General features: G+C 42.2%; 1 protein-coding gene across 1 annotated transcript in view; it reads left to right on the forward strand.

The window, feature by feature from the left end:
- The window catches only part of LOC124802722, a 544,884-nt gene that overhangs the window by 496,194 nt on the left and 23,746 nt on the right, over positions 1 to 24,944 (forward strand). Inside the window, exon 5 of the mRNA XM_047263691.1 lies at positions 23,957 to 24,155. Coding sequence (XP_047119647.1) covers positions 23,957 to 24,155 — 199 coding nt within the window. The remainder of the gene's footprint in view (positions 1 to 23,956; positions 24,156 to 24,944) is intronic.

The raw sequence follows: 24,944 nt of genomic DNA on the forward strand, positions 1-24,944 counted from the left end.
CGATGAAGTGGGACACTGAAGTATTGAGGAATCATGAGATGCACATGCAGATCTCTAGGGTTGTAGATACAATGATAATGAATAGCGCAATAGCCAATTCAGTTCAAGATGAATGATAGGGAAAAACGACAGTCACATAAGTTGGAGATACATTGGCACAAGGGAGGTAACTACGAATAAACCTTGGGAGACCGATGAAATACTACAACTAATGGAAGAAAGAATTAAAAAAGTTCAGGAAGAGACAGGAATACAGCTGTACACCTCACTTAAGTATGAATTGAACTGGAAGTGCAGGGAAGGCAAGACGAAATGGCTCCAAGAATAAGAAATCGAGAAGTAAATGGTCACTGAAGGACGCTAAAATTAGAGTTGAACGTCCCGTCAACAACTTGGTCATTACTGACAGAGGACAAGGAGGAAGGATGGGGATCGAAACTCGCCATCTTCTGTACAATGGAACCAACCCGGTATTTGCCGAATGTGGTTTAGCCAAAACATGGACAACCTTAATATGGTTGGCAGGACGTAGATTTCAACCTTCGTCCTCCCGAATGCGAGTCCAGTGTGCAAACCAATGATCGAATTCGCTCGCTGTAACGGTTAACGAATGGCTGATTCAACATGTAGAAAGGAAAATTTACTTTTAGTGAACCTAAAAGCAAGGACATGCAAGTGAAGAATGAAATCCGAATTTCGCTTTTGAACTCAGACAAGACAACAGACAGATGGAATACGTAGAACGCCGCTATAAGAGGGAGGACTAGCCTGATGTGATAGAAAAAGAAATGTGGAGGATCTAGGGGATTCAGTACTACAATCAAATAGAGCTTTGGAAGACTTGTGACAAACTAAGGTAGGAGGGAGAGATAATATCCCTTCGCAGTTTCTAAAAATGCTGGGGGAAGTGGCAACCAAACGGCTACTCAAGTTGATGTGTAGAATCTGTGAGACTGGAGCCTTACCAACAGACTTTCTGAAAAAAATATTATCTATACGAGCCCGAAGATAACAAAGAAAGATATGTGCGACAAATATAGCATGAGCATCACAGCTCATCCTTGCAAGTTCCTGAAAAGAATAATATACAGGATGTGTGGAAAGCTTATTGAAGATCTGTTTGTTGACGATCAGTTTGGGTTACAGGCAAGTATTGACACCGGTGATGCAGTTCTGATATTGCGATTGAAAACGAAAATAAGTCTCAGGACAAATCAAGACACATTCATAGGATTTGTCTATCTAAGAACATCGTCTAACATTGTATAATGGTGCAAGATGTTCGAAATCTTCCGAATAATAGGTGTAAGCTGTAGGGACTGACTGTTAATGCACAATATGTACAAGAAGTAAGAGGAAACAACTAGACTGGAAGACAAAGAACGAAATACTAAGATTAAAAAGTATTTAAGGGAAAAATAGAGCCTTCCGCACCTACTGTTCAATCTGTACATCGATGAAGCAATGATAGAAATAAAAGTAATTTAAAGAGTGGGGTTAAGTCAGGGTGGAAAATATATCTATGATGAGATTCTCCGATGACGTTGCTGACATCACTGAAACTGAAGAAGAGTTACAAGACCTCTTGAATGGAATGAACAGTATGACGAGTACAGAATACGAATGACGAGTACTACACCAAAGGAAGACTAGTGTAATGAGGTACTCTAGCATAAATAAGATCGGCTATAACCTTCAAATCTATAAACCACGAAGAAGACAAAGGAAAGCAGTTCCGCTAGAAAGGAAGCAGTATAACACATGAAAAGTTTGTGGTAGATTAAAACTGTATGTCGGACCGACACTCGAACTCGGGACCTTTGCCTTTCGCTGGCAAGTGCTTATTTCTTCCATAAGTGCTATTTCTGCAAGGTTCGCAGAAGAGCTTCTGCGAAGTTTGGAAGATAGGAGACGAGGTACTGGCAGAAGTGAAGCTGCGAGGTCGGGTCGTGAGTCGTGCTTGGGTAACTCAGTTGGTAGAGCACTTGCCAGCAAAAGGCAAAGGTCCCGATTTCGAGTCTCGGTCCTGCACACAGTTTCAGTCTGCAAGGAAGTTTCAGAACAGCGCGCATTCCGCTGCAGAGTGAAAATCTCATTCTGGAATATAACAGATGTTGGATGAAGAAAGGCGGAAGTAAAAGGCGGATTAGCACGAGTAACGAAGGCATTTCTAGCCGAGAAGTCTGCTAGTGTCAAACATCGGCCTTAATCTGAGGGGAGGGAGAAATTTGTGAGAATGTACTTTGAAGCACAGCGTTGTGTCGTAGTCGCTTATGGACTGTGGCAAAGCTGAAAGACAGAATAAATGAAGTGTGACATTTGGTGCAATAGAATGATGTTGAATATACGATAGACTAACAAGTAATGAGTCTCTGTTGATCCATCATGGACGGGAGACATCAGCTGGTCAAGTAATTATCAATGAAATTCGCCAACAGCCGTGTGGTTGAGATGTTATTTTATTTTATTTTATTTTGACTACTACTCGTAGTTTCGGCATTTCACAGTGCCATTTTCAGGCCCCATATGCGTCTCTCAGAGTAGACGGTGTTCTCATGCAGTGCCATATATTCCTCGAAGTTGTGAATTCAAAACTAGAGTTGCAACAAAGTCTACGAATGGAGCACGTGGGACACAGTTTTGCATTCACGATATCCGAGAATATACGGCACTGTATGAAAACATCGTTTATTTTTTAGAGTTGCGTATGGAGCCTGAAGATAGCATCGTGGAATGCCGAAACTGTTATTAAAAATAAAATAAAATAACATCTCAATCACCTGGCTGTTGGCGACTTTCATTGATAATAAGGAATGAAGACGTTCCTGCAGAATCGGCGAAGAAAGGAACATTTGGACAAGAAGAAGATGCACGATGATAAGGGATGTGATAAGACATCAGAGAATAATTTCCATGGTATTTGAGATACCTATAGAGGAAGACAGAGATCGCATCACCCTCAATAAATAATTGAGAACGTAGAGTACAAGTGCTGCTCTGTATTAACAGGTTCTCGTAAGTGCGTGAGGAATTGGTTGGTTAAGGGGGGGGGGGGGGGAATGCGCCAAATATCTTTCAGACGACTGACGAGAAAAAAAAAACTGTCACATGTTTTAACGTTCACTAGCAATGCTTTCTGTCAGTCCTTTACAGAATCAAACAGTTCAAATTTTCTTTCTGATTGCTTGTGTGCCATTCTAATCAATCCTAGCACTTTTGACCTAACATATTCCAGCCATCTTGGTTATTATTTTACCTATATTATTTATGAGCATCTGTTCGTACTCGGGTGAGCGAAGAATCGTACTGCTAATATACATCATGTTATTTTGAAATTGATTGCCAGTAGCGCCACTAATTGATGACAGTATTCCCCTGCCTTTAATTATGTAGGAGGTACTAGGCAGAGTAAAGTGAGAGGAAACTCCCAGGATCGGGAGTATATAATTGAAAAATCTTTCATCTTTAATTATACAAAAAATGAACGGACTTGCCTTATACCAATTTAGAGATGAAGGTGATAAAGTTAGTCATGTAAAATTTCCGCACGACTGATTTTTGAGCTGCGATAATCCCCACAAGATTTTGAGCTAAATTTCTAAAATTTCACAATATCTCGCCGTTTTAAAGTTAAATGTGTAGCCAGGATTACACCAAACGTCTTGAATCAGTGACCCCACGTACGCCGTCCACTGAGAAGAGCAGTGAGCAGATAAAGTGACAATGCACACACTCGTGTATCGTGAGCCTGTTTGAGCAGTGTCTTTAACGTACGTTGCTGCTTGCTGTTCATACGGTAAACTGTATTATCCTCCTTCTTTAGGCCTTTACAGTGTAGAAGTGAGCCAATGTTGAACGTTCTTATCTTTTGACACTTTGTGGCCTCTTCCTGTATGAACCGGAGCAGTTCAGAAAACTGTTTGGTAAAAATTTCGCAGTATGCTGTTTTCATCAGGTGGGGAGGGGTGACGAAGTTTATCAGATACGATACCATACTGAATGATATAATGTCCTAAACCATTATTCATGCCGAAAAGAAGTCTGTTCAAAGAGGACTGTTCAACGACCTACACCAACTAACAGTGATGGTGTTTGGTGGCAAAATATTCTAACAATCTTAAAAATATTCATCATAGGGCGCGGAACTGGAATTGAAGAAGCGTCGAGATCGGAATTACCGACAGCACGTTACATCGTAAAGCAATCACGTCAGTTGTCAGCCGCAGAAGTGTGGCGAAGCGCTCGTTCTAAGCGAGACTGGCGTGTCAGAGGAGAGAGAAACAACCGCTTATTCCGAGTAAGAGCTCTACTTCTTTGTTTTAAGACGTATATGATGTTAACACCTCCTGTCTCCAATATACTTTTTCGATTCTCGCTGACACCACCAATTTAATACTTTAATGTGTTAAGACACACACACACACACACACACACACACACACACACACACACACACAAGTCTTTTTCTTATGCTGTCTATCCGTAGTTCAAAAATGAGAAAGCTTTTCCATCAGTCAGATTTTCAAATTTCTTGTGCTTCCCACTAAGATTGAAGTAACGGATTGTGACGTACGCATTGTTCATCATCATAAAGACAACTAGGGCTATTCAGAAAGCAAGATCCGATCGGGCAAGAAATGGAAACCACAGAGAAAACCCGATGAAGCTTTACACAGATATGTTGGGCAATGTCTAGTAAACTTTCAGTTCTATGTGCACAGTGAGCGTGTAAAGCTACCTACGTAAATAGTGTCTCCCACGAAGTGTGAGTGCCTTTTGAGAGATTTCGCCTGATTTCAAGCAACCCACATAACACAACTGTCATTCACTTTCTTCTTCATAACAATTCTCAGCTGCTCCCTGCGGGGCAATGAAGATGCTACTGGAGTGTTTTCGTTGGAAAGTGTTTGACCACCCGCAATACAACCCATAATAGGCTACCCCTGAATTTCATCTCTGCTCACATGACTCGCTGGCCACGGGGACAGCATTGCAGTACAGACAGCGAGCTGTCGACCAGCGTACAGAATTGTTGGAAAGGGCAGGCGACTGATACTGGAAAGTTGGTACAATACTACGACACATGTCTAAGTCGTAGCGGCGACTGTGAAGAGAAATAGCTGTAATTGCAGCTAACTGATGTAAATAAAACACTTTTCATTTTCACAGTAGTTTCCATTCCACAACTGACAGAACCTTACCTTCAGAATAGCTCTCATATATACAGGGCGAGTCAGAAGGAAAGGTACATGCTTTGACAGGTGATACTGCTAGTGATTCTGAACAAAAAAACTTCTAATAAACATATACCCTTTTCTTAAGCATCTCCAGGTAAACCAATGAAAACAGCTAGGAAAGGGAAAGGTGCAGGTGACGGTAAATTAAGATACTGTTTTGTAATGCAGAATGAGATTTTCACTCTGCAGCGCAGTGTGCGCTGATATGAAACTTTCTGGCAGATTAAAACTGTGTGCCCGACCGAGACTCGAACTCGGGACCTTTGCCTTTCGCAGGTAAGTGCTCTACCAACTGAGCTACCGAAGCACGACTCACGCCCGGTACTCACAGCTTTACTTCTGCCAGTACCTCGTCTCCTACCTTCCAAACTTTACAGAAGCTCCCCCGCAATATCCTTTCTTTCAGGAGTGCTAGTTCGGCAGGTTCGCAGGAGAGCTTCTGTAAAGTTTGGAAGGTAGGAGACGAGGTACTGGCAGAAGTAAAGCTGTGAGTACCGGGCGTGAGTCGTGCTTCGGTAGCTCAGTTGGTAGAGCACTTGCCCGCGAAAGGCAAAGGTCCCGAGTTCGAGTCTCGGTCGGGCACACAGTTTTAATCTGCCAGAAAGTTTTGTTTTGTTATGGTTTGTTTGTGTGCGTTTCGTCACAGAAGATGTTCAAACAGTCCAGCCTCAACTTCAATGCACGTTGCTGGTTTCGTAGACAGGTGTTGTGTCGCATATCGGAGCTCAGCTTTACAATCCTTTACCTGGGCACAAGCATATAAAATATGAGCGAGAAGATCCTCTCTTGTGTCCACTCTGCGCTTGTAGGCGTTGCTCTTCAGCCACCTCTACAAAGAGTAATCCACTGGGGTGAGATCGGGTGACCTCGTTGGCCAAACAATGCCTCCACGGCGAGCGATCCAACTACCAGGATACGTTGTGTTGAGATACTGCGTCACTGGTCGTAAGGAATGTGTAGGAGCCCCGTCATGCTGAAAGTACACACGAGCTCGTGTTCCCAAAGGGATATCCTCCACGCATTCTCGTAACACATTTTGAAGAAACTCAACATACTGTGTCCAAGTAAGACAGTTACCTAAAACAACTGGACCGTCGAGTTGGTCATCAATAATACCGCACCACACATTGACTGAGAAACGTTGTTGAAAATTCGTTTTCACAGTATCTTGCACATTTTCATTTGCCCATCCAAGAGAGTTGCTCGTGCTGTAGATTCCGTTAAGGGTAAATGTTGACTCATCAGTGAACAGAATACGTGGAATTAACCGCTCATTGGCAATGATCCATTGACAGAATTCTTGACGGGCGGAAGCATCTCCTTCATGCAGATGATGTACACTCTGTCGATGAAAGGGGTTACAGACCGTGCTCATGTGCTGTGGGTATCACTCGTGTTTGTGGAACACCAAATGGGGCAGCAATTCTTCTAGAGCTACTAGTATGGTTGCGTTCCACTACTTGTAGAATATTCTCAACTTCATTAAAAGTTGTTGTACGGGACGTTCAGAGACAACGTTTACGGTGGGGAGCGTACCACACTCACACATCCGTGAAACACCCTGCTACACACTATGCTCTCTGGCTCTCTGTGATTCGGAAATTGTTGTTGGCATTCTCGCACAGCAGCCCTGGAATTCCCATTTGAATAACCATAGAAAAACACCACGTCAGCATACTCTGCATGTGTGAAGATCTGTGCCATTTTCACTACACAAAACTGTATTCGTTGTTCATGTAACAACACTGTAGTACCGTGCACTACGGCAAGCACTGTCGGACTGTGACTTGAGGTAAACAACCGCACCATGCACAAGCGCACTGCGTACTGACACGGTTAGTAAGGACGACGCTAAACGTTTCCCGTTCCTAGCTATATATATATATATATATATATATATGTGTGTGTGTGTGTGTGTGTGTGTGTGTGTGTTCGCATCAGTACTGGCGCTTTAGAGTAACGAAAAACATGGAAAAAACTCGCGGGAAAAGTTTTACTTATGCTCACAAAGATTTCAAGTAGAAACAAAAACAAAAAAATTACTTCACAAGTGTACAATTATTTGATATTTTATTATAAAAATGATTATATGTAATTTATGAATAATTTACTTGCTAACGGTAGTCCTGAAAACAATGAGGTACGCAAAGTTCCTGATTGCAGTCTTTGTACCACCATTTTCTTTCTTTTCTTATCAGCTTGTAAGCCTCTTTCTTTTCGTTGTCAGAGCAAACTTTATAGTAGCACGTGGCGTTTACTTTGTTGACATGAGGTGGCACCTTTTCTGGAAATGGCAACCGAAATTTCTGTCCAGGTTTCTATCTAGTGGTTGGTGTTGGTTCCAACGATCGAATGTCTCGTTCTGCAACTACCAAGACCGTTGCCAACATTTTTAAAATAAATTTCACTAGGGATATCATTGGCTTGGTGACATCATTGGACTAACTAAAACCATTCACAGCAGACATTAGGAGAACGTGAAAGAAAAGGTATGTCCTCTACTTCATTGGTTTACTTGCGAATGGGTAGAAGCTGGAACGCTAATTGACACGGTGTACATCATTCTTGTTTATGTTGTAACCTATCACTGTTCCAGTAAAATATCCTTTTGCACGTACAGAAATCTCTGTGGTGGTTGCCTGATGTGCTGTGGAGAGGTAAATAATCACGTGCTATTTTTTTCCATTTGAGCGCTAGAATAGGACTCTCCCTCCCCTCCCCCCCCCCCCCCCACTCGCCCGCCCGCCACCCAAAAAAAGAAAAAAAAATCGTTTTGCTTCAGATTACGTGTTTTTAAACTTGTAAGTAGGCCCTTTCTGTTCTTCACGTCAGTTCCGACGGCTACTACCCGATGTTCCTACAACATATTCAGTAAGCGCACACTTGCAAATCGGCTCGTCCTGCATCTAGAAGACAAAGTACGTACTACCACGGATATCCTGCAGCTAGAAGTGGTGTAGCATGCAGGAAAACACATTTGAGCTTATGGAAAAGCTGTGCCCGTGCGGGATACGAGAACACACGGCGGGTACACTCGCTTCGGTATAGCGTACCGCCAAATGTGCTAAATGTGTTAACTTTACTGTGTTAGGATTTCGCTAGGCACTTGTTCCTGAGCGCGTAGGTGAACCTGCCTCACAGTGAGTCACACAATGGACCATTGCCATTGTTTCGCACGTGACCATTATCCAGCGAGGTTTTCTCCTTTCTCACTTTCTCCTTTCACTCAGTCGATGAGCGGTACGGAGCTTATCGATATCCTCAGGTTGAAACCTCATTAAATGAACCGCCACCAAGGGTTTCGGGAGAATAATGCCACCTTTCTAAAATAAAAATCCAATTCGGGCTCACCGAGTATCTCTCCTACGCTAGAGTACAGGCCACATAGACGCGTCATGGTCACAACAGCACAACGTTGAATTAAATGTCACTTGTCATCCCTAGTTTATAAAGACTGGAAAGGCTGGGGCATTACTTAAGAAACTGTCGCACTAATGTCTTGTATTCTATTACTTTCACAGATGTACTGCTCTTTTCCAGATCCCTTCCAACAGGACCTTCATTCGATTTGCCTTCTACTACAGTTTTCACTTGTCGCTCCGAATTCACATCCCTTCTTAGCAAATGGTTCAAATGGCTCTGAGCACTAAGGGACTTAACATTTGAGGTCAACAGTCCCCTAGACTTAGTGCTACTTAAAGCTAACTAACCTAAGGACACCACACACACCCATGCCTGAGGCAGGATTCGAACCTGCGACCGTAGCAGCAGCGCGGTTCCGGACTGAAGCGCCTAGAACCGCTCGGCCACAACGGCCGGCCCTTCTTAGCAACACCCCTAACTAGCTAAACGATGCGACGTGCACCAGACGTTCACTGGTAAACTTTTAATCAGACTCTATCGCTTTGTTCCGGTTTTGTGCTTGTATGCGTATTTAAAGTGAAGTGCCATTCATTGCACCAAGTGGAGGTTTTGTACAAGGCGTTAAGCATTTGTTACAATCGTCCAATGGCGATACGTTCTTGTAGACAACATTTACCTGGAGAGTCTGACTGTAGCAGCAACAAAAATGTTAATTCCATGGTGCCTGTCGTTATGCTTACTGGAAAACTGACCTACCTGCATCTCGATAAATTATTCTGACCCCGAAAGCGTGTGAGGTGGTCGAAAACGTACTTCTTCCTCGCAACTTCGGTTACACAGTGTCTTTCAGATTCTTCGCATCAGATGTCTAGGGGTCACGTCATGGGGAACACCTTATTTGGACGGTTTAAAAGTGTCCTATTCATTCTGCACTTTCATTTTTTCCCGTTACATTGTGCTTTCAATTGATCACGATATTTTCTTTGCAATACCTTTCGTTTATCTCCTGTTGTCAGCTCCGACTGACGAATGTAAGCATTGTGAACAACTCTTTGCAACCAACCATCCCTCGCTGATTGGAAACCACGAGGTTGCCCTAGACTGAGAAAGCATTCGCCATTCTAATTCTGCTCTGTTCTTTGTTATAACGACAAGCATACTGTTCCGGTTCAGCCTTGAGAGGTGTACTGTTTTGCCTTTGTCTGGTGGCGATCTACGCCGGTGAGGAGATTGTACACTGATGAAAAAATTTGTTGTAATGAAGTTCAGCTAAAGTGATGACGTTAGTCCGTCATTGCTTGGTCACGGTTACACCGCGGCTAGGGAGGCAGCAGTAGTCTTTCGCATGGTAGAAGTGGAAATCTGTAGGCGCTCATGCTTCATAACACGGAAACTGACTGTACCGGCGTATATTATACTTTCAATTCGTCATACTATATTGTCACGCTCTCCTAAATTGTGAAACTGTTATTAATCTGTTCAAAGTCGTGGACCCGAAACGTAATGTAAAGATTACTTGTCGTGAAACTAAATTTTTTACCTGCTGCTTTGACTACCTATATGGTCTTGTAAATTATTTACCTGCGTTTAGTAACAATATACATGGTGTCTCTCCTAAGGCGCATTTTCTCTAATATTTTGGCAGATATCTGCAGTTTCGTTTTCGCAGCGTGTCGGTGCAGTCAGCTCACATAAATAGGGCTCGTCATGTCTTTCATCCTACGTCCAGCATCGACGGAAAGCGTCGGTTTACTTCCAGTTGGAAACAAAATTAGTTTTAAATTGGAATTTTAGGAGCCCATTTGACAGGGCAGTAACATATTAGTGTGGTCCAGTATTTGTTTTACCGATAAGTAATAACAGGGATAGTAAAACACGAAGGATAGCCATGACCCCAACACCGGTAGCACTGCCCTGGCTCGCGCTGAATGGAACCGCAACGCAGCGCCGCTGCGAAGTCGCTGGTGGAGTAATAGGTTATCGATCAGGCGAATATCTCACTTGACTAATTTGTAACCGCTCTGGCGAATGGGCACGTAAAATTACGATTAAAATAATTGTATTTATAACAAGAAATAAACCGTCGCTTCCCGTCGACGATGGACGTCTCATGAAAGACGTGACGAGCAGCACTTATTTGGGCTGATCCCAACTACTCGTTGTAAAGACTAAATTGCAAATACGATGTACGAGGATATGCAGGGTGTAGACACATGGCTGACGATATATGGAGGTTTTGATCTGGCCTTGAGCAGTGCACGGGTAGCCAAATGAAAAGCGGAAAATTCAAGTTCGAGTCATGCTTCGTCACAAATTTTCACTGTCGTCATTGCATTCCACAGCTGATGGTTGTCTATATTACCAACTGCGAACACATTTAATGTATTAAATTCCAAATTTCTCGTTCAACAACAGAGAAAACGCGTCTGATGACCCATTGGAGACAGACACACACACACACACACACACACACATATATATATATATATATATATATATATATATATATATATATATATCAGTCTACACCTTCCGGAAATATTTCACACTGAGCACGTAATTACGTAATTACCTGTAACCGAGTCACGTTGTTTATCGCGGAATTCTATCACAGTCCATAAATATTAGGGAATACTTGGAATGAAATGTCGAAATGCAGTCACAAAATGTTAGCAATAAGCAGCTTATATTTCGATGCTGTCAGGTTTTAAGTGCACACTACGTACGTTGATGAGCGCTGTTTCAACAATTGCTGATTGCTAAATATTGTGGGTAATGATCCCACAAATTATTTTGATAGTTCATCAAAAAGATATTCACGAGCAATGTATTGGTGTTGAGGTTTTAATTATTGTTTGTACTTAAAATCAATTATTCCAAAACTGAAGAAACATCTTCACTGGTCAGCTGGACACTACAAGCAGAAAGCTAACTCTTATTCAGTTATGGATCTCTGTCTTAATGAATCATCAGTCACTCAGTAATATTCAAATACCGGCTATGCAGGCCCACTTTCTCAGCTGCACTGAATTATGAAAAGGTAACTGTGTATACATCGTGAGGCAGCATAACTCACGCCGCGCAAATCATCCTGGCTATTTAAAACCCGCCTTTAAAAATATCAACAATTGTACGAAACTTTACTTACAAAGTCAAACTTTTTCTACACTTTTTCTCTTTGACAACCCCTCAAAATGTTGTTGTTGTTGTGCAAGCTTCTTCATCTCCCAGTACCTACTGCAACCTACATCCTTCTGAATCTGCTTAGTGTATTCATCTCTTGGTCTCCCTCTACGATTTTTACCCTCCACGCTGCCCTCCAATGCTAAATTTGTGATCCCTTGATGCCTCAGAACATGTCCTGCCAAACGGTCCCTTCTTCTCGTCAAGTTGTGCCACAAACTCCTACCCAATTCTATTCAATACCTCCTCATTAGTTATGTGATCTACCCATCTAATCTTCAGCATTCTTCTGTAGCACCACATTTCGAAAGCTTCTATTCTCCTCCTGTCCGACATATTTATCGTCCATGTTTCACTTCCATACGTGGCTACACTCCATACAAATACTTTCAGAAACGACTTTCTGACACTTAAATCTATACTCGATGTTAACAAATTTTTCTTCTTCAGAAACGATTTCCTTGCCATTGCCAGTCTACATTTTATATCCTCTCTACTTCGACCATCATCAGTTTTTTACTCCCTAAATAGCAAAACTCCTTTACTACTTTAAGTGTCTCATTTCCTAATCTAACTCCCTCAGCATCACCCGATTTAATTTGACTACATTCCATTATCCTCGTTTTGCTTTTTTGGATGTTCATCTTATATCCTCCTTTCAAGACACTGTCCATTCCGTTCAACTGCTCTTCCAAGTCCTTTGCTGCCTGTGACAGACTTACAATGTCATCGGCGAACCTCAAAGTTTTTAATTCTTCTCCATGAATTTTATTACCTACTCCGAATTTTTCTTTTGTTTCCTTTACTGCTTGCTCAATATACAGATTGAATAACATCGGGGAGAGGCTACAACCCTGTCTCACTCTTTTTCCAACCACTGCTTCCCTTTCATGCCCCTCGACTCTTATAACTGCCATCTGGTTCCTGTACAAATTGTAAATAGCCTTTCGCTCCCTGTATTTTACCCCTGCCACCTTTAGAATTTGAAAGAGAGTATTCCAGTTAACATTGTCAAAAGCTTTCTCTAAGTCTACAAATGCTAGAAACGTAGGTTTGCCTTTTCTTAATCTTTCTTCTAAGATAAGTCGTAAGGTTAGTATTGCCTCACGTGTTCCAACATTTCTACGGAATCCAAACTGATCTTCCCCGAGGTCCGCTTCTATCAGTTTTTCCATTCGTCTGCAAAGAATTCGCGTTAGTATTTTGCAGCTGTGACTTATTAAACTGATAGTTCTGTAATTTTCACATCTGTCAACACCTGCTTTCTTTGGGATTGGAATTATTATATTCTTCTTGAAGTCTGAGGGTATTTCGCCTGTCTCATACATCTTGCTCACCAGATGGTAGAGTTTTGCCATGACTGGCTCTCCCAAGGCCATCAGTAGTTCTAATGGAATGTTGTCTACTCCTGGGGCCTTGTTTCGACTCAGATCTTTCAGTGCTCTGTCAAACTCTTCACGCAGTATCTTATCTCTCATTTCGTCTTCATCTACATCCTCTTCCATTTCCATAATATTGTCCTCAAGTACATTGCCCCGTGTATAAACCCTCTATATACTCCTTCCACCTTTCTGCCTTCCCTTCTTTGCTTAGAACTGGGTTGCCATCTGGGCTCTTGATATTCATACAAGTGGTTCTCTTCTCTCCAAAGGTCTCTTTAATTTTCCTGTAGGCAGTATCTATCTTACCCCTAGTGAGACAAGCCTCTACATCCTTACATTTGTCCTCTAGCCATCCCTGCGTAGCCATTTTGCACTTCCTGTCGATCTCATTTTTGAGACGTTTGTATTCCTTTCTGCCTCCTTCATTTACTGCATTTTTATATTTTTTTCTTTCATCAATTAAATTCAATATTTCTTCTGTTACCCAAGGATTTCTATTAGCCCTCGTCTTTTTACCTACTTGATCGTCTGCCGCCTTCGCTACTTCATCCCTCATAGCTACCCATTCTTTTTCTACTGTATTTCTTTCCCCCATTCCTGTCAATTGTTCCCTTATGCTCTCCCTGAAACTCTGTACAACCTCTGGTTCTTTCAGTTTATCCAGGTCCCATCTCCTTAAATTCCCACCTTTTTGCAGTTTCTTCAGTTTCAATCTGCAGTTCATAACCAATAGATTGTGGTCAGAATCCACATCTGCCCCTGGAAATGTCTTACAATTTAAAACCTGATTCTTAAATCTCTGTCTTACCATTATATAATCTATCTGATACCTTTTAGTATCTCCAGGATTCTTCCAGGTATACAACCTTCTTTTATGATTCTTGAACCAAGTGTTAGCTATGATTGAGTTATGCTCTGTGCAAAATTCTACAAGGCGGCTTCCTCTTTCATTTCTTCCCCCCAATACATATTCACCTACTATGTTTCCTTCTCTCCCTTTTCCTACTGACGAATTCCAGTCACCCATGACTATTAAATTTTCGTCTCCCTTCACTACCTGAATGATTTCTTTTATGTCGTCATATATTTCATCTATTTCTTCATCATCTTCAGAACTAGTTGGCATATAAACTTGTACTACTGTAGTGGGCGTGGGCTTCGTGTGCAACTTGGCCACAATAATGCGTTCACTATGCTGTTTGTAGTAGCTAACACGGACTCTTATTTTTTTATTCATTATTAAACCTACTCTTGCATTACCCCTATTTGATTTTGTATTTATAACCCTGTAATCACCAGACCAAAAGTCTTGTTCCTCCTGCCACCGAACTTCACTAATTCCCACTATATCTAACTTTAACCTATCCATTTCCCTTTTTAAATTTTCTAACGTACCTGCCCGGTTAAGGGATCTGACATTCCACGCTCCGATCCGTAGAACGCCAGTTTTCTTTCTCCTGATAACGACGTCCTCCTGAGTAGTCCCCGCCCGGAGATCCGAATGGGGGACTATTTTACCTCCGGAATATTTTACCCAAGAGGACACCATCATCATTTAATCATACAGTAAAGCTGCATGTCCTCGGGAAAAAATACGGCTGTAGTTTCCCCTTGCTTTCAGCCGTTCGCAGTAGCAGCACAGCAAGGCAGTTTTGGTTAATGTTACAGGGCCATATCAGTCAATCATCCAGACTGTTGCCCCTGCAACTACTGAAAAGGCTGCTGCCCCTCTTCAGGAACCACATGTTTGTCTGGCCTCTCAACAGATACCCCTCCGTTGTGGTTGCACCTACGGCACGGCCATCTGTATCGCTGAGGCACGCAAGCCTCTCCACCAGCGGCAAGGTCCATGGCTCTTGGGGGGGGGGGGGGGGCTCAAAATAATGTACTGAAAATACTTTATCACGCACTACATATTCGCTGTTCATGCAGTAAGACTTCATCATCAGGTATGATGTTTTAATTTGACACTATTGGCAACACATTTTGTAGACAGTTTCACACATACCGACGAGTCTACCTACAATATTATATCACTGTACGCCTCTTTGTTCAGGAGATAAGACGCCATAGGCATTCGTACATAAAAACCTACCTTTTCTTAAAACGGAGCGCAAATTGCACAGACTACGCTTATCCAGTGTTTCATAATAAGAGTACTTTGCGATATCCAACCAATTTTAAAATTACTATGTTATGAAAAGGGTAGTGCTACTCGCCATAGAGAAGAAATGCTGAGTCGCAGGTAGGCACAGCAATAAGTGTGTCGAAAAGTGAGCTTTCGGCCAAAAAGGCCTTTGTCGAAAACAGCCAACATACACTCACATACTCACGCAAACGCATCTAGCAAACACACGACTACAGAGGCTGTAGTCGTGTGTGTGCAAGTTGCGTTTGCGTGAGAATGAGAATGTATATTATCTGTTTTCATAATATTATTACATTCCATCCCGGATTTTCCATTGTTTAAATTTTAAAGTTAATTTTTAAACGTTTCTACACATTTTGAGTTTGACTTCATCAGTGTGTGGGTGGATAAAACTAAAGTAATTAGTAAATTACGAGAAATCAGCACTTTAGCCTGACAGAGGTGTTGAAATAAATTAATGGTGAAGGCTGAAATTTGGTGCCTGACCAGGCGTCTAACCTGGAAGCTCTGCTTCTTTAGAATGGTTGGCTTAACTTCCTCAGCCGTCCGTACATTCTTCCCGTCCAACCCAAATTCTCAACCTCAACGTATCACACGCAGGTACCGCCCCCGGCATTAGCCCCAATGCTCATAGCATTCGCTAAGTTCTGCAGGGATTCGGGACATACGGTGCATCTGCACTGAAAGCACCCAGAGCCGTTCAGACACATTTTTGACACCACGACAGTGATTAACCTGAAATTACATAAATATTCATATTCTTCTTGTTTCCTTCCTTTTTTTTCTCTTCCCGAAAGCTCTTCACTCTTTGGCTGTGTTCCTGTTTCCTTTGCTCTGTCCATATTTTGCCCGTTTTCTTCCTTACTTCTACTTCAAATTTCGTGTTTATAATTTTGTTTCTGCATATGCCTTACACATTTATCATTTCAATACTGATCTCTTTTTGTTTTAGGTCTTCTACTACTTCTTCAAACCAGCTGGTGTTTTTGATTCAACTATCCTGTTTGTGAGTCTGTTGTAGTTCATTCTATGTATGTGGCCGTAGAAGCGACTAGTGGTCAGCGTCTGTTCACCACGTCTTTAACATTTGTGACCTCCAAAAGAGAGCATCACCACATCCACCTTCAACTTGAAAAAAAAAAAAAAAAAAAAAAAAATATATATATATATATATATATATATATATATATATATATATATATATATAGGATGTCCCAGCTATCTTGTCCACTTGTCCACCTAAAATATCTCTAGAACAATAACAGCTATTGCAAAACGACTTTCACCGATATCAACGCAGGGCTGGAGCCCATGAATGTACAGTCTTAGACAATAAAACTGACCGCCGGCCGGCCGCCACAGAGACTAAGTCCGAGTCATTCACTTAAGGTGGCCAATAAAACTGACCGCCCCTGACAACTCTAAGTCCGGCAATCTGCACAATCTGGCATCACTGTAAGATGCGGAAGTGTCAGGAGGAAGTGTTATCTACTTCCGAGAGGTTGTTGGACTACGTGAGCCCGTGGTCTAGTGGCAAGCGTCGTTCGTTCTAAAGTTATAGTCGCCTGTTCGCGTCCAACTGTATTTTTTTTTCTTTTTTTTTTTGCCACAATCCGTCTAAAGTTATGAGTCTGACTGAACATCGAAGATAATTCGCTTAACATTCTACCCACCAGCAATAACAAGTATTCCAGAAACAATTCCGCAGGATAGCTCGTGGCTGCGCCGCGATCATAACAGCTTACGCTCGAGCGTTTCCTCGCGCTGCAGCGGCTACCGGCCACCAGCCAGACGCCACCCGCCGCCTGAAATCTGGCGCCGCCCAGGTGAACGCGTCGCGACGCTGTCAGTGTGTGTCTCAACTGTCATTTTCGAATTTGAAGTTCTAGTTATTATCTGGCAGTTAAGCAATGGATTTTGCAAACTTGAAAATCATGAACTACAGTTAAGCATTGTAAAATTGAGGCGCAAGTGGAAATAGGTGTAACATCTGCAACACAACGTTTACTTTTGGTATAACAGAGGGGTGAATGCAGAGGAGGCAACTAGAAAGATTTGAATTTTGTGTGGAGCGAGTGCTTTTGGGAAAAATACGCCAGAAAAAGATAGTCTTGTTTCAACAAAGATCGTTCTGGCATGAATGATTTTCCACGTTAAGGAAGTCTCGACTACTGATATATGTGATAGATTACCATTATACCATCATGTGACATTTGCATTCAACAGGCAAAGTTCAGAAGTCTGGTGTATGAGTACTGCATGCTCTAATTCGAAACAACAAAAATCAACGGAGTGACTATTATTGAACGTCATCAGGTCGCTCAATGAGCATTCGTTGCTATACTGTTTCTGGTGACGTGTTATGATGCGTTTATCGTTAACTTCCTAAGAAGAAATGAAAGGCTGAGCCCCTCCAAAAGACATAAACTCGAGCAAAGAGTAGTGTGAACATAATATTTTAAATCTGATAGCTCCAAGGGCTGTGTGCAACACAGCTGGAATTTGTTGCCAATAACTGAGACACCTTTCGGTCTCAGCGTAAGAAAATCGAGCAACACAACTACATCACATGTGCTACTGCATGATAACCCACTTGTTGATTTGAGAAACAAAACTATCCAGGAGATTGAAATTAAAGTCGTCTCTCAGGCACTTGTATTGATGGAGAAATCCTCTCTCAAGCACTTGTCCCTCTCGTCATATATTTGTAAAGTTTTACCTTTCCCGCTCTGGATCAATCAACCGTCAACGCAATTCATTTCTACACGAAAATACTCTTAAAACTACTCTGGTATAATGATATCGTTGGAACCAGTGGGTATCTACTGGCTTAGAATTTGTAAACAACTTTAGCATTGTCAGATCGTTTTTGATATCACGAAAGAAAATTCTTTTGCTGATTAATTTCTCTTTGATGATTACTGTTGCGTTTAGTAAAATAATGGAAATTCCAATTAAAATATTCACTGTACTAATACAAATTAAATTCAGCTTACTACAGAAACATCACGACCGCAGACTATCTTAATAAAGCATTAAGTATCTGTAAGACGATTGAGTCTCTTTTAACACGAATTAGTAGGAGATTACCGACTTTTGACTTCAAAAAGATCTGTATTTTCTTCATTTCCTGTATCATTCGCAATTATTATGAAAATGTGGCATTTCATAGATAAAATTATGTATTCACAACAACAAAAATATGTCGTCATTATGGATTTGGCAGTACCGTAAGGTTTTCGCTCTGACACTAAGGGTTACTGAAAGTAGCGAGGCGCATTTTGCTCGAGCGTTGTCTTACGATTCCCTTATTGCGTTTGTATCTGCCTGCTTGTAGCTCTGCTACAAAAGAATTAAAAATCTGGCTTTCAGGCGAACGAAAGCAGCTTGCACCTGGTAGCCAATCATGTTTCTTGTGAACAGGCTACTTCCTAAAGTGGGAAGACGTTCTTTTGTGGTTGAATTGTTGGCAAATGTCAGTCAGACGTGTGCCGTTGGTCTAAGCGTTTCGGTGTGTTGAATTTGTACCAATGATTTTTCTACAGGTTTTTTCTGTCCCAAATAGAGAGTTGAAGTCTCCCATTAGTATTTTCACGTCATCTTGGTGAATTTTGCTCAAAGTATTTTCGAGTGTATATCTTTTATAGGGGCTCTGAATAAGGATAGTCATAAGTCGATTGTTGATGGATGCGATTTCTTTCACAGAGTTGATGATAGATCTGTGTTCGAGAAATGCATTGCCGAAGATTGGTACCCCTTTCGCTACCTTTTGTTGTATTTTGCTCTTGAAGATGCCATGGTTTCCGTAATGCAAGTTTTAATTGTCAATTAATCGTGGTTCTTGAAGAGCAAGGATGAGAATTTTATGGCGGACGATTTCTTTTCTGAGATTATTGAGGTTTCTTGTTTGCATCAATGTATCGATGTTTAGTTTTTAAATGAATGTTTTCTGCTTGTAGAGAAATTTACCAGAGATCTTCGATATTCTCTGCCGTGCTAACCCAGAGCCCGAAAATCCAACTGCCGCCTATCGGTGGCCAGGTTGTGTACCACCTGGGGTAAAGTTACCTTTGCTTGCATAGTTAATGTTTTCTTGTGTTTCATTGGTTTGACCTGGGTGATACCAGGACCGGACAGGACCAGAGGGTGTTGAAGCCTTTGGAAGCAAATATTTTCAGCCAAGATCATTGAGCTAACAGACGGTGACCAGAGTAGCGGTGATTTTCACTCAGATGTGTCAGGATTTCGGGTGCAACGGATTGAGTAGCCGTTCAGGATTGTGTTAGTATTTGGTTCACCCCAAGTATTTGATTTCCTCGGTACCACCCATATGGAGGAGGGTTTCCCCTATCGGCCACACGGGATTATTATTATTATTATTATTATTATTATTATTATTATGTCATCAGCAAATCTGATATGGAGTATCTTCCCTCCACTGAAATAGAGGTGTATTGTTCGATTCAATATTTCCATCAGATAAATATGGCTTATAATTACCATAGATTGCTGCTAGTCGACATATTTCTCACTTTCTCTTAGACAGTTGCTAGCTGTTAGTCCATCATAGGAATTTATGTGCGCAGCGTTGTTGCAATACAGACGTTTAAATTATCCGATTTCTGTAATTTCATTTCGATACAAGATCGTCCTAATCGGATTCAGCCAGTCAGTCTTAATGTGGATATCCGACTACGACTCTCATCATATGATAGACTGGGTGAACCACATTCTTAATCGGACTGTTGAATCCAGATCACTTAACTATGACAGGGAATGAATTCTTAAACAGTGTGGAAAATAATAATCCAATATGCTTATTACAAATACGTTATTTAAATATAAATATATGAACTAACGAGATAACAGTTTATTTACAGGAGCAGAGACCCATCCATCATAGCAGGGCAGTGCGAGATTGGTTTCAGGGCCAAAAGAGAATAAAGCTGTTGCCGTTTGTTCCACGATCACCGAACATCAACCAGATAGAGAATATGTGGGCAGAGGTAACAAGGTCATTGCCATGTGTCCCTACAAACGCAAGCGACCTTTGGACGAATATAGAAAACGTATGGTGGGAAGTAAACCATCACGCTACACTGTCGACGACTTAATGAAGTCAATTCCCCTACGCCCTCGAGAAATCTTACGTAATGATCGTGGGTGGGTTGGTTACTAAAAGTATACCCGTCCACAAAGCCCATGTGGACAATTATCTGATAATCGGTCAAGCTTTGCTTTGTCGCAGCTCTTTAGCATACAACAAGTTCATTTACTTTCAGTCACCTCCTTACAATTCTTGCAATGCAAGGTAATTGAAAAATCTCATCCACTCGACGCCAACTGAGGAACTGACTGGTGCATGTGTTGTTCAACACACAGTAGTTGTCACCCTCACTGGAATCAATGACTGTTTGCGTGTGTGTGTGTGTGTGTGTGTGTGTGTGTGTGTTTTCGTGTTAACGCACAATCTGAATCAATACTATTAACATTAGAGAGACAACCAACAATAAATATTGCATCAAATATGACTGTAAAGTATTTTAATGCGATGGGAAGTTACAAACTGAATTTTTACCCATCCCACGTCCTGCGTATTACGTTAAGTAAGATGTTTTAACTCCATAGTATCGCTAGCAGAAACAGTGCGCTCTTGTTGTCGAGGCTCGCGACAAGTGCAGCGATTAGCAGTGCCCAATGCCGCCGCGATTTGTTTATGTTGGCTGAGCGTGGACACTGCAGCTGACGCTTCGCCCTAAACAGAAAGAAATCACCTTTGCTCTGACTGCAGTGAGCGGATATCACTGCCTGCGTATTCTTATAGTAACCAACGTGAGACTCTACTCACAGGTGCCATGGAGCAATTGCAACGGGTATCATGTCATTAGTCATCAGAATATTAACCAGTGATGAAATGTCCACTCTATTTGGATCCCAAGAAAATACTAATCTTATGTCTTTTGGAGGGGCTCAGCCTTTCATTTCTTCTTAGGAAGTTAACGATAAACGCATCATAACACGTCACCAGAAACAGTATAGCATACGAATGCTCATTGAGCGACCTGATGACGTTCAATAATAGTCACTCCGTTGATTTTTGTTGTTTCGAATTAGAGCATGCAGTACTCATACACCAGACTTCTGAACTTTGCCTGTTGAACGCAAATGTCACATGATAGTATAATGGTAATCTATCACATATATCGGTAGTCGAGACTTCCTTAATGTGGAAAATCATTCATGCCAGAACGATCTTTGTTGAAACAAGACTATCTTTTTCTGGCGTATTTTTCCCAAAAGCACTCGCTCCACACACAATTCAAATCTTTCTATTTGCCTCCTCTGCATTCACCCCTCTGTTATACCAAAAGTAAACGTTGTGTTGCAGATGTTACACCTATTTCCACTTGCGCCTCAATTTTACAATGCTTAACTGTAGTTCATGATTTTCAAGTTTGCAAAATCCATTGCTTAACTGCCAGATAATAACTAGAACTTCAAATTCGAAAATGACAGTTGAGACACACACTGACAGCGTCGCGACGCGTTCACCTGGGCGGCGCCGGATTTCAGGCGGCGGGTGGCGTCTGGCCGGTGGCCGGTAGCCGTTGCAGCGCGAGGAAACGCTCGAGCGTAAGCTGTTACGATCGCGGCGCAGCCACGAGCTATCCTGCGGAATTTTTTTCTGGAATACTTGTTATTGCTGGTGGGTAGAATGTTAAGCGAATTATCTTCGATGTTCAGTCAGACTCATAACTTTAGACGGATTGTGGCAAAAAAAAAAAAAAAAAAAAAAAAAAAAAAAAAAAAAATACAGTTTGACGCGAACAGGCGACTATAACTTTAGAACGAACGACGCTTGCCACTAGACCACGGGCTCACGTAGTCCAACAACCTCTCGGAAGTAGATAACACTTCCTCCTGACACTTCCGCATCTTACAGTGATGCCAGATTGTGCAGATTGCCGGACTTAGAGTTGTCAGGGGCGGTCAGTTTTATTGGCCACCTTAAGTGAATGACTCGGACTTAGTCTCTGTGGCGGCCGGCCGGCAGTCAGTTTTATTGTCTAAGACTGTACATGTTTGGAAACATTCTAAAGCGGAAGCATATGTGTTTTTCAACACAAACTTATGTTTTTTTTAAATGGACCTCCTAAATTTTTTCTTCAGCAATCCATAGCATGACAAAGCACATACACAATGGCGTTGATTGCATCGCAATATTCCCATTAAATCCCGAGATATTAAGACGCGAAGTTGACGCTTGAAACACCCGACATGCGCTGCTAACGCACGTCCTGAGGCTCAGGCGTGAACCCAATGCTGCCCGTAATCGGCGTGTGATTGACATGCGTAATCACACTTCCATACTTATCAAGAGATCCGAAACGAATAATACGGTCTGCTGCCATCCTGCTGCGATTACGGGCAGCATGGGGTTCACGCCTAGCAGCGCATGGGCTCCAGCCCTGCATTGATACCGGTGAAAGTCGTTTTGCAATAGCTGTTATTGTTCTAGAGATATTTTGGGTGGACAAAATGGCTGGGACACCCTGAATATATATATATATATATATATATATATATATATATATATATATATATATATATATATTTGGACTTAGCATATGTTACAGAGCAATGGGTCTAATGGATGGGGACGCTACTTGCGCGTGACAGGCTGTGGTTGGGAATTTGGATTGGAGGGAAGTTTGTCCGGATGGCCGAGACGGTTAAGGCAATCATTTAGAGAAGTGCAACGTCGGACTTTGAGCCCTGGTCCAGCAAAATTCTCAACCTTAACCATAGTTTCATTTCAATACCTATAGGTCTTGATTTCTCGTAATGTAGTTACTCTATGGCCACTGTATCACCAATGGTGTCTGATATGTCGGAAATGTCCAACAGAACAGACACCACATATCAATACAACGTAATTAGCTTCTGCTTCTTCAAGTATACAGGCTTTACATGGGTAACGTCAAATACCTAATACATTAACTCATTTTTAATGTAATGAGATGCTTGAGGGTATTTCATAAACTTGAGTTAGAGTCCCTAAAGAATTGAGGGTGGTTATGTTATGTGTGTCATACTATTTAGTTCAAATGGCTCTGAGCACTATGGAACTTAACATGTGAGGTCATCAGTCCCCTAGAACTTAGAACTACTTAAACCTAACTAACCTAAGGACATCACAACCATCCATGCCCGAGGCAGGATTCGAACCTGCGACCGTAGCGGTCGCGCGATTCCAGACTGAAGCGCCTAGAACCGATCGGCCACTTCGGTCGGCATACTATTTAGTGATGTTCGAATTATATAATGAACTTTATTGGCACTAATGAGCCAGAAGTCGCGTGCCCTTAACTCTATCCACACCTTTCTTCCGTACAGATACGCTTCATGAGTCCTGAGATTTCACAGCCGTCACATTTGACTGACTTTGCAGCAGAGAAATTTGTTTCAGCTTACTGTGTACGGCGTTATGTAATGTTTCTCCGTTCATTTGTAATGCACATTGCCATTTAGATATCGGTCCTTTCAGGAACCACACGGGGCACTCTCTGACGAAAATGTTATGTAATCCCTGTCGCTCTACACATGCCTGACATTAATGCGTGATACCCTGATGTGTGCAGATCCCTGGGAGCCACTACCAGCAGACGGAGCACCGCGATCCGGACAGCGAGCACCTGTCGTGGTCGACGTCGAAGCTCAAGATGCACCTGACGGACGCCCACGTGGGCACCATGACGCTCACCTGCGTGGCCGCAGTGCCCGGCTTCGCCGGCGAGCCCATGATCGACTTCATCGACCAGAGGGAGCACTCTGCCACAGGTACGTTTATATTCACCACCAGAACCATTTCTAGTCGTATAGTGACGGTCGGTGTGGCCGAGCGGTTCTAGGCGCTTCAGTCTGGAACTGCGCGACCGCTAAGGTCGCATGTTCGAATCCTACCTCGGGCATGGATGCGTGTGATGTCCTTAGGTTAGTTAGGTTTAAGTAGTTCTAAGTCTAGGGGACAGACGACCTCAGATGTTAAGTCCCATAGTGCTCAGAGCCATTTGAGCCATTTGAATTAGTCGTATAGTGGTCTATACAACATATGTACACTGAAGTGCCAAAGAACAGGTATGGGCAAGCGTACAGAGATGGGTAAAGAGGCAGAATACGGCGCTGCGGTCGGCAACGCCTATATAAGACAAGAGTGTGGCACAGTTGTTAGATCTGGTACTGCTGCTTCAATGGAAGGTTATCAATATTTTAGTGAGTTTGAACGTGGCGTTATAGGCGGCGCACGACCGATGGGGCACAACATCTCCGAGATAGCGATGAAGTGCGGATTTTCTCGTACGACCATTTCACGAGCGTACCGCGAATACCAGGAAACTGGTAAAACATGAAATCTCAGACATCGCTGCGGCCGAAAAAAAGGTCCTGCAAGAACGGCGTCAACGACGAGTGAAGAGAATCGTTCAACGTCACAAAAGTGAAACCATACCGCAAATTGCTGCAGATTTCAAAGCTGGGCCATCAACAAGTGTCAGCGTGTGACCATTCAACGTAGCATAATCGATATGGGCTTTCGGAGACAAAGGCCCACCCTTGATGATTGCACGACAG

The sequence above is a fragment of the Schistocerca piceifrons genome, chromosome 6, assembly GCF_021461385.2.
Source record: "Schistocerca piceifrons isolate TAMUIC-IGC-003096 chromosome 6, iqSchPice1.1, whole genome shotgun sequence".
NCBI classification, from domain to species: domain Eukaryota; kingdom Metazoa; phylum Arthropoda; class Insecta; order Orthoptera; family Acrididae; genus Schistocerca; species Schistocerca piceifrons.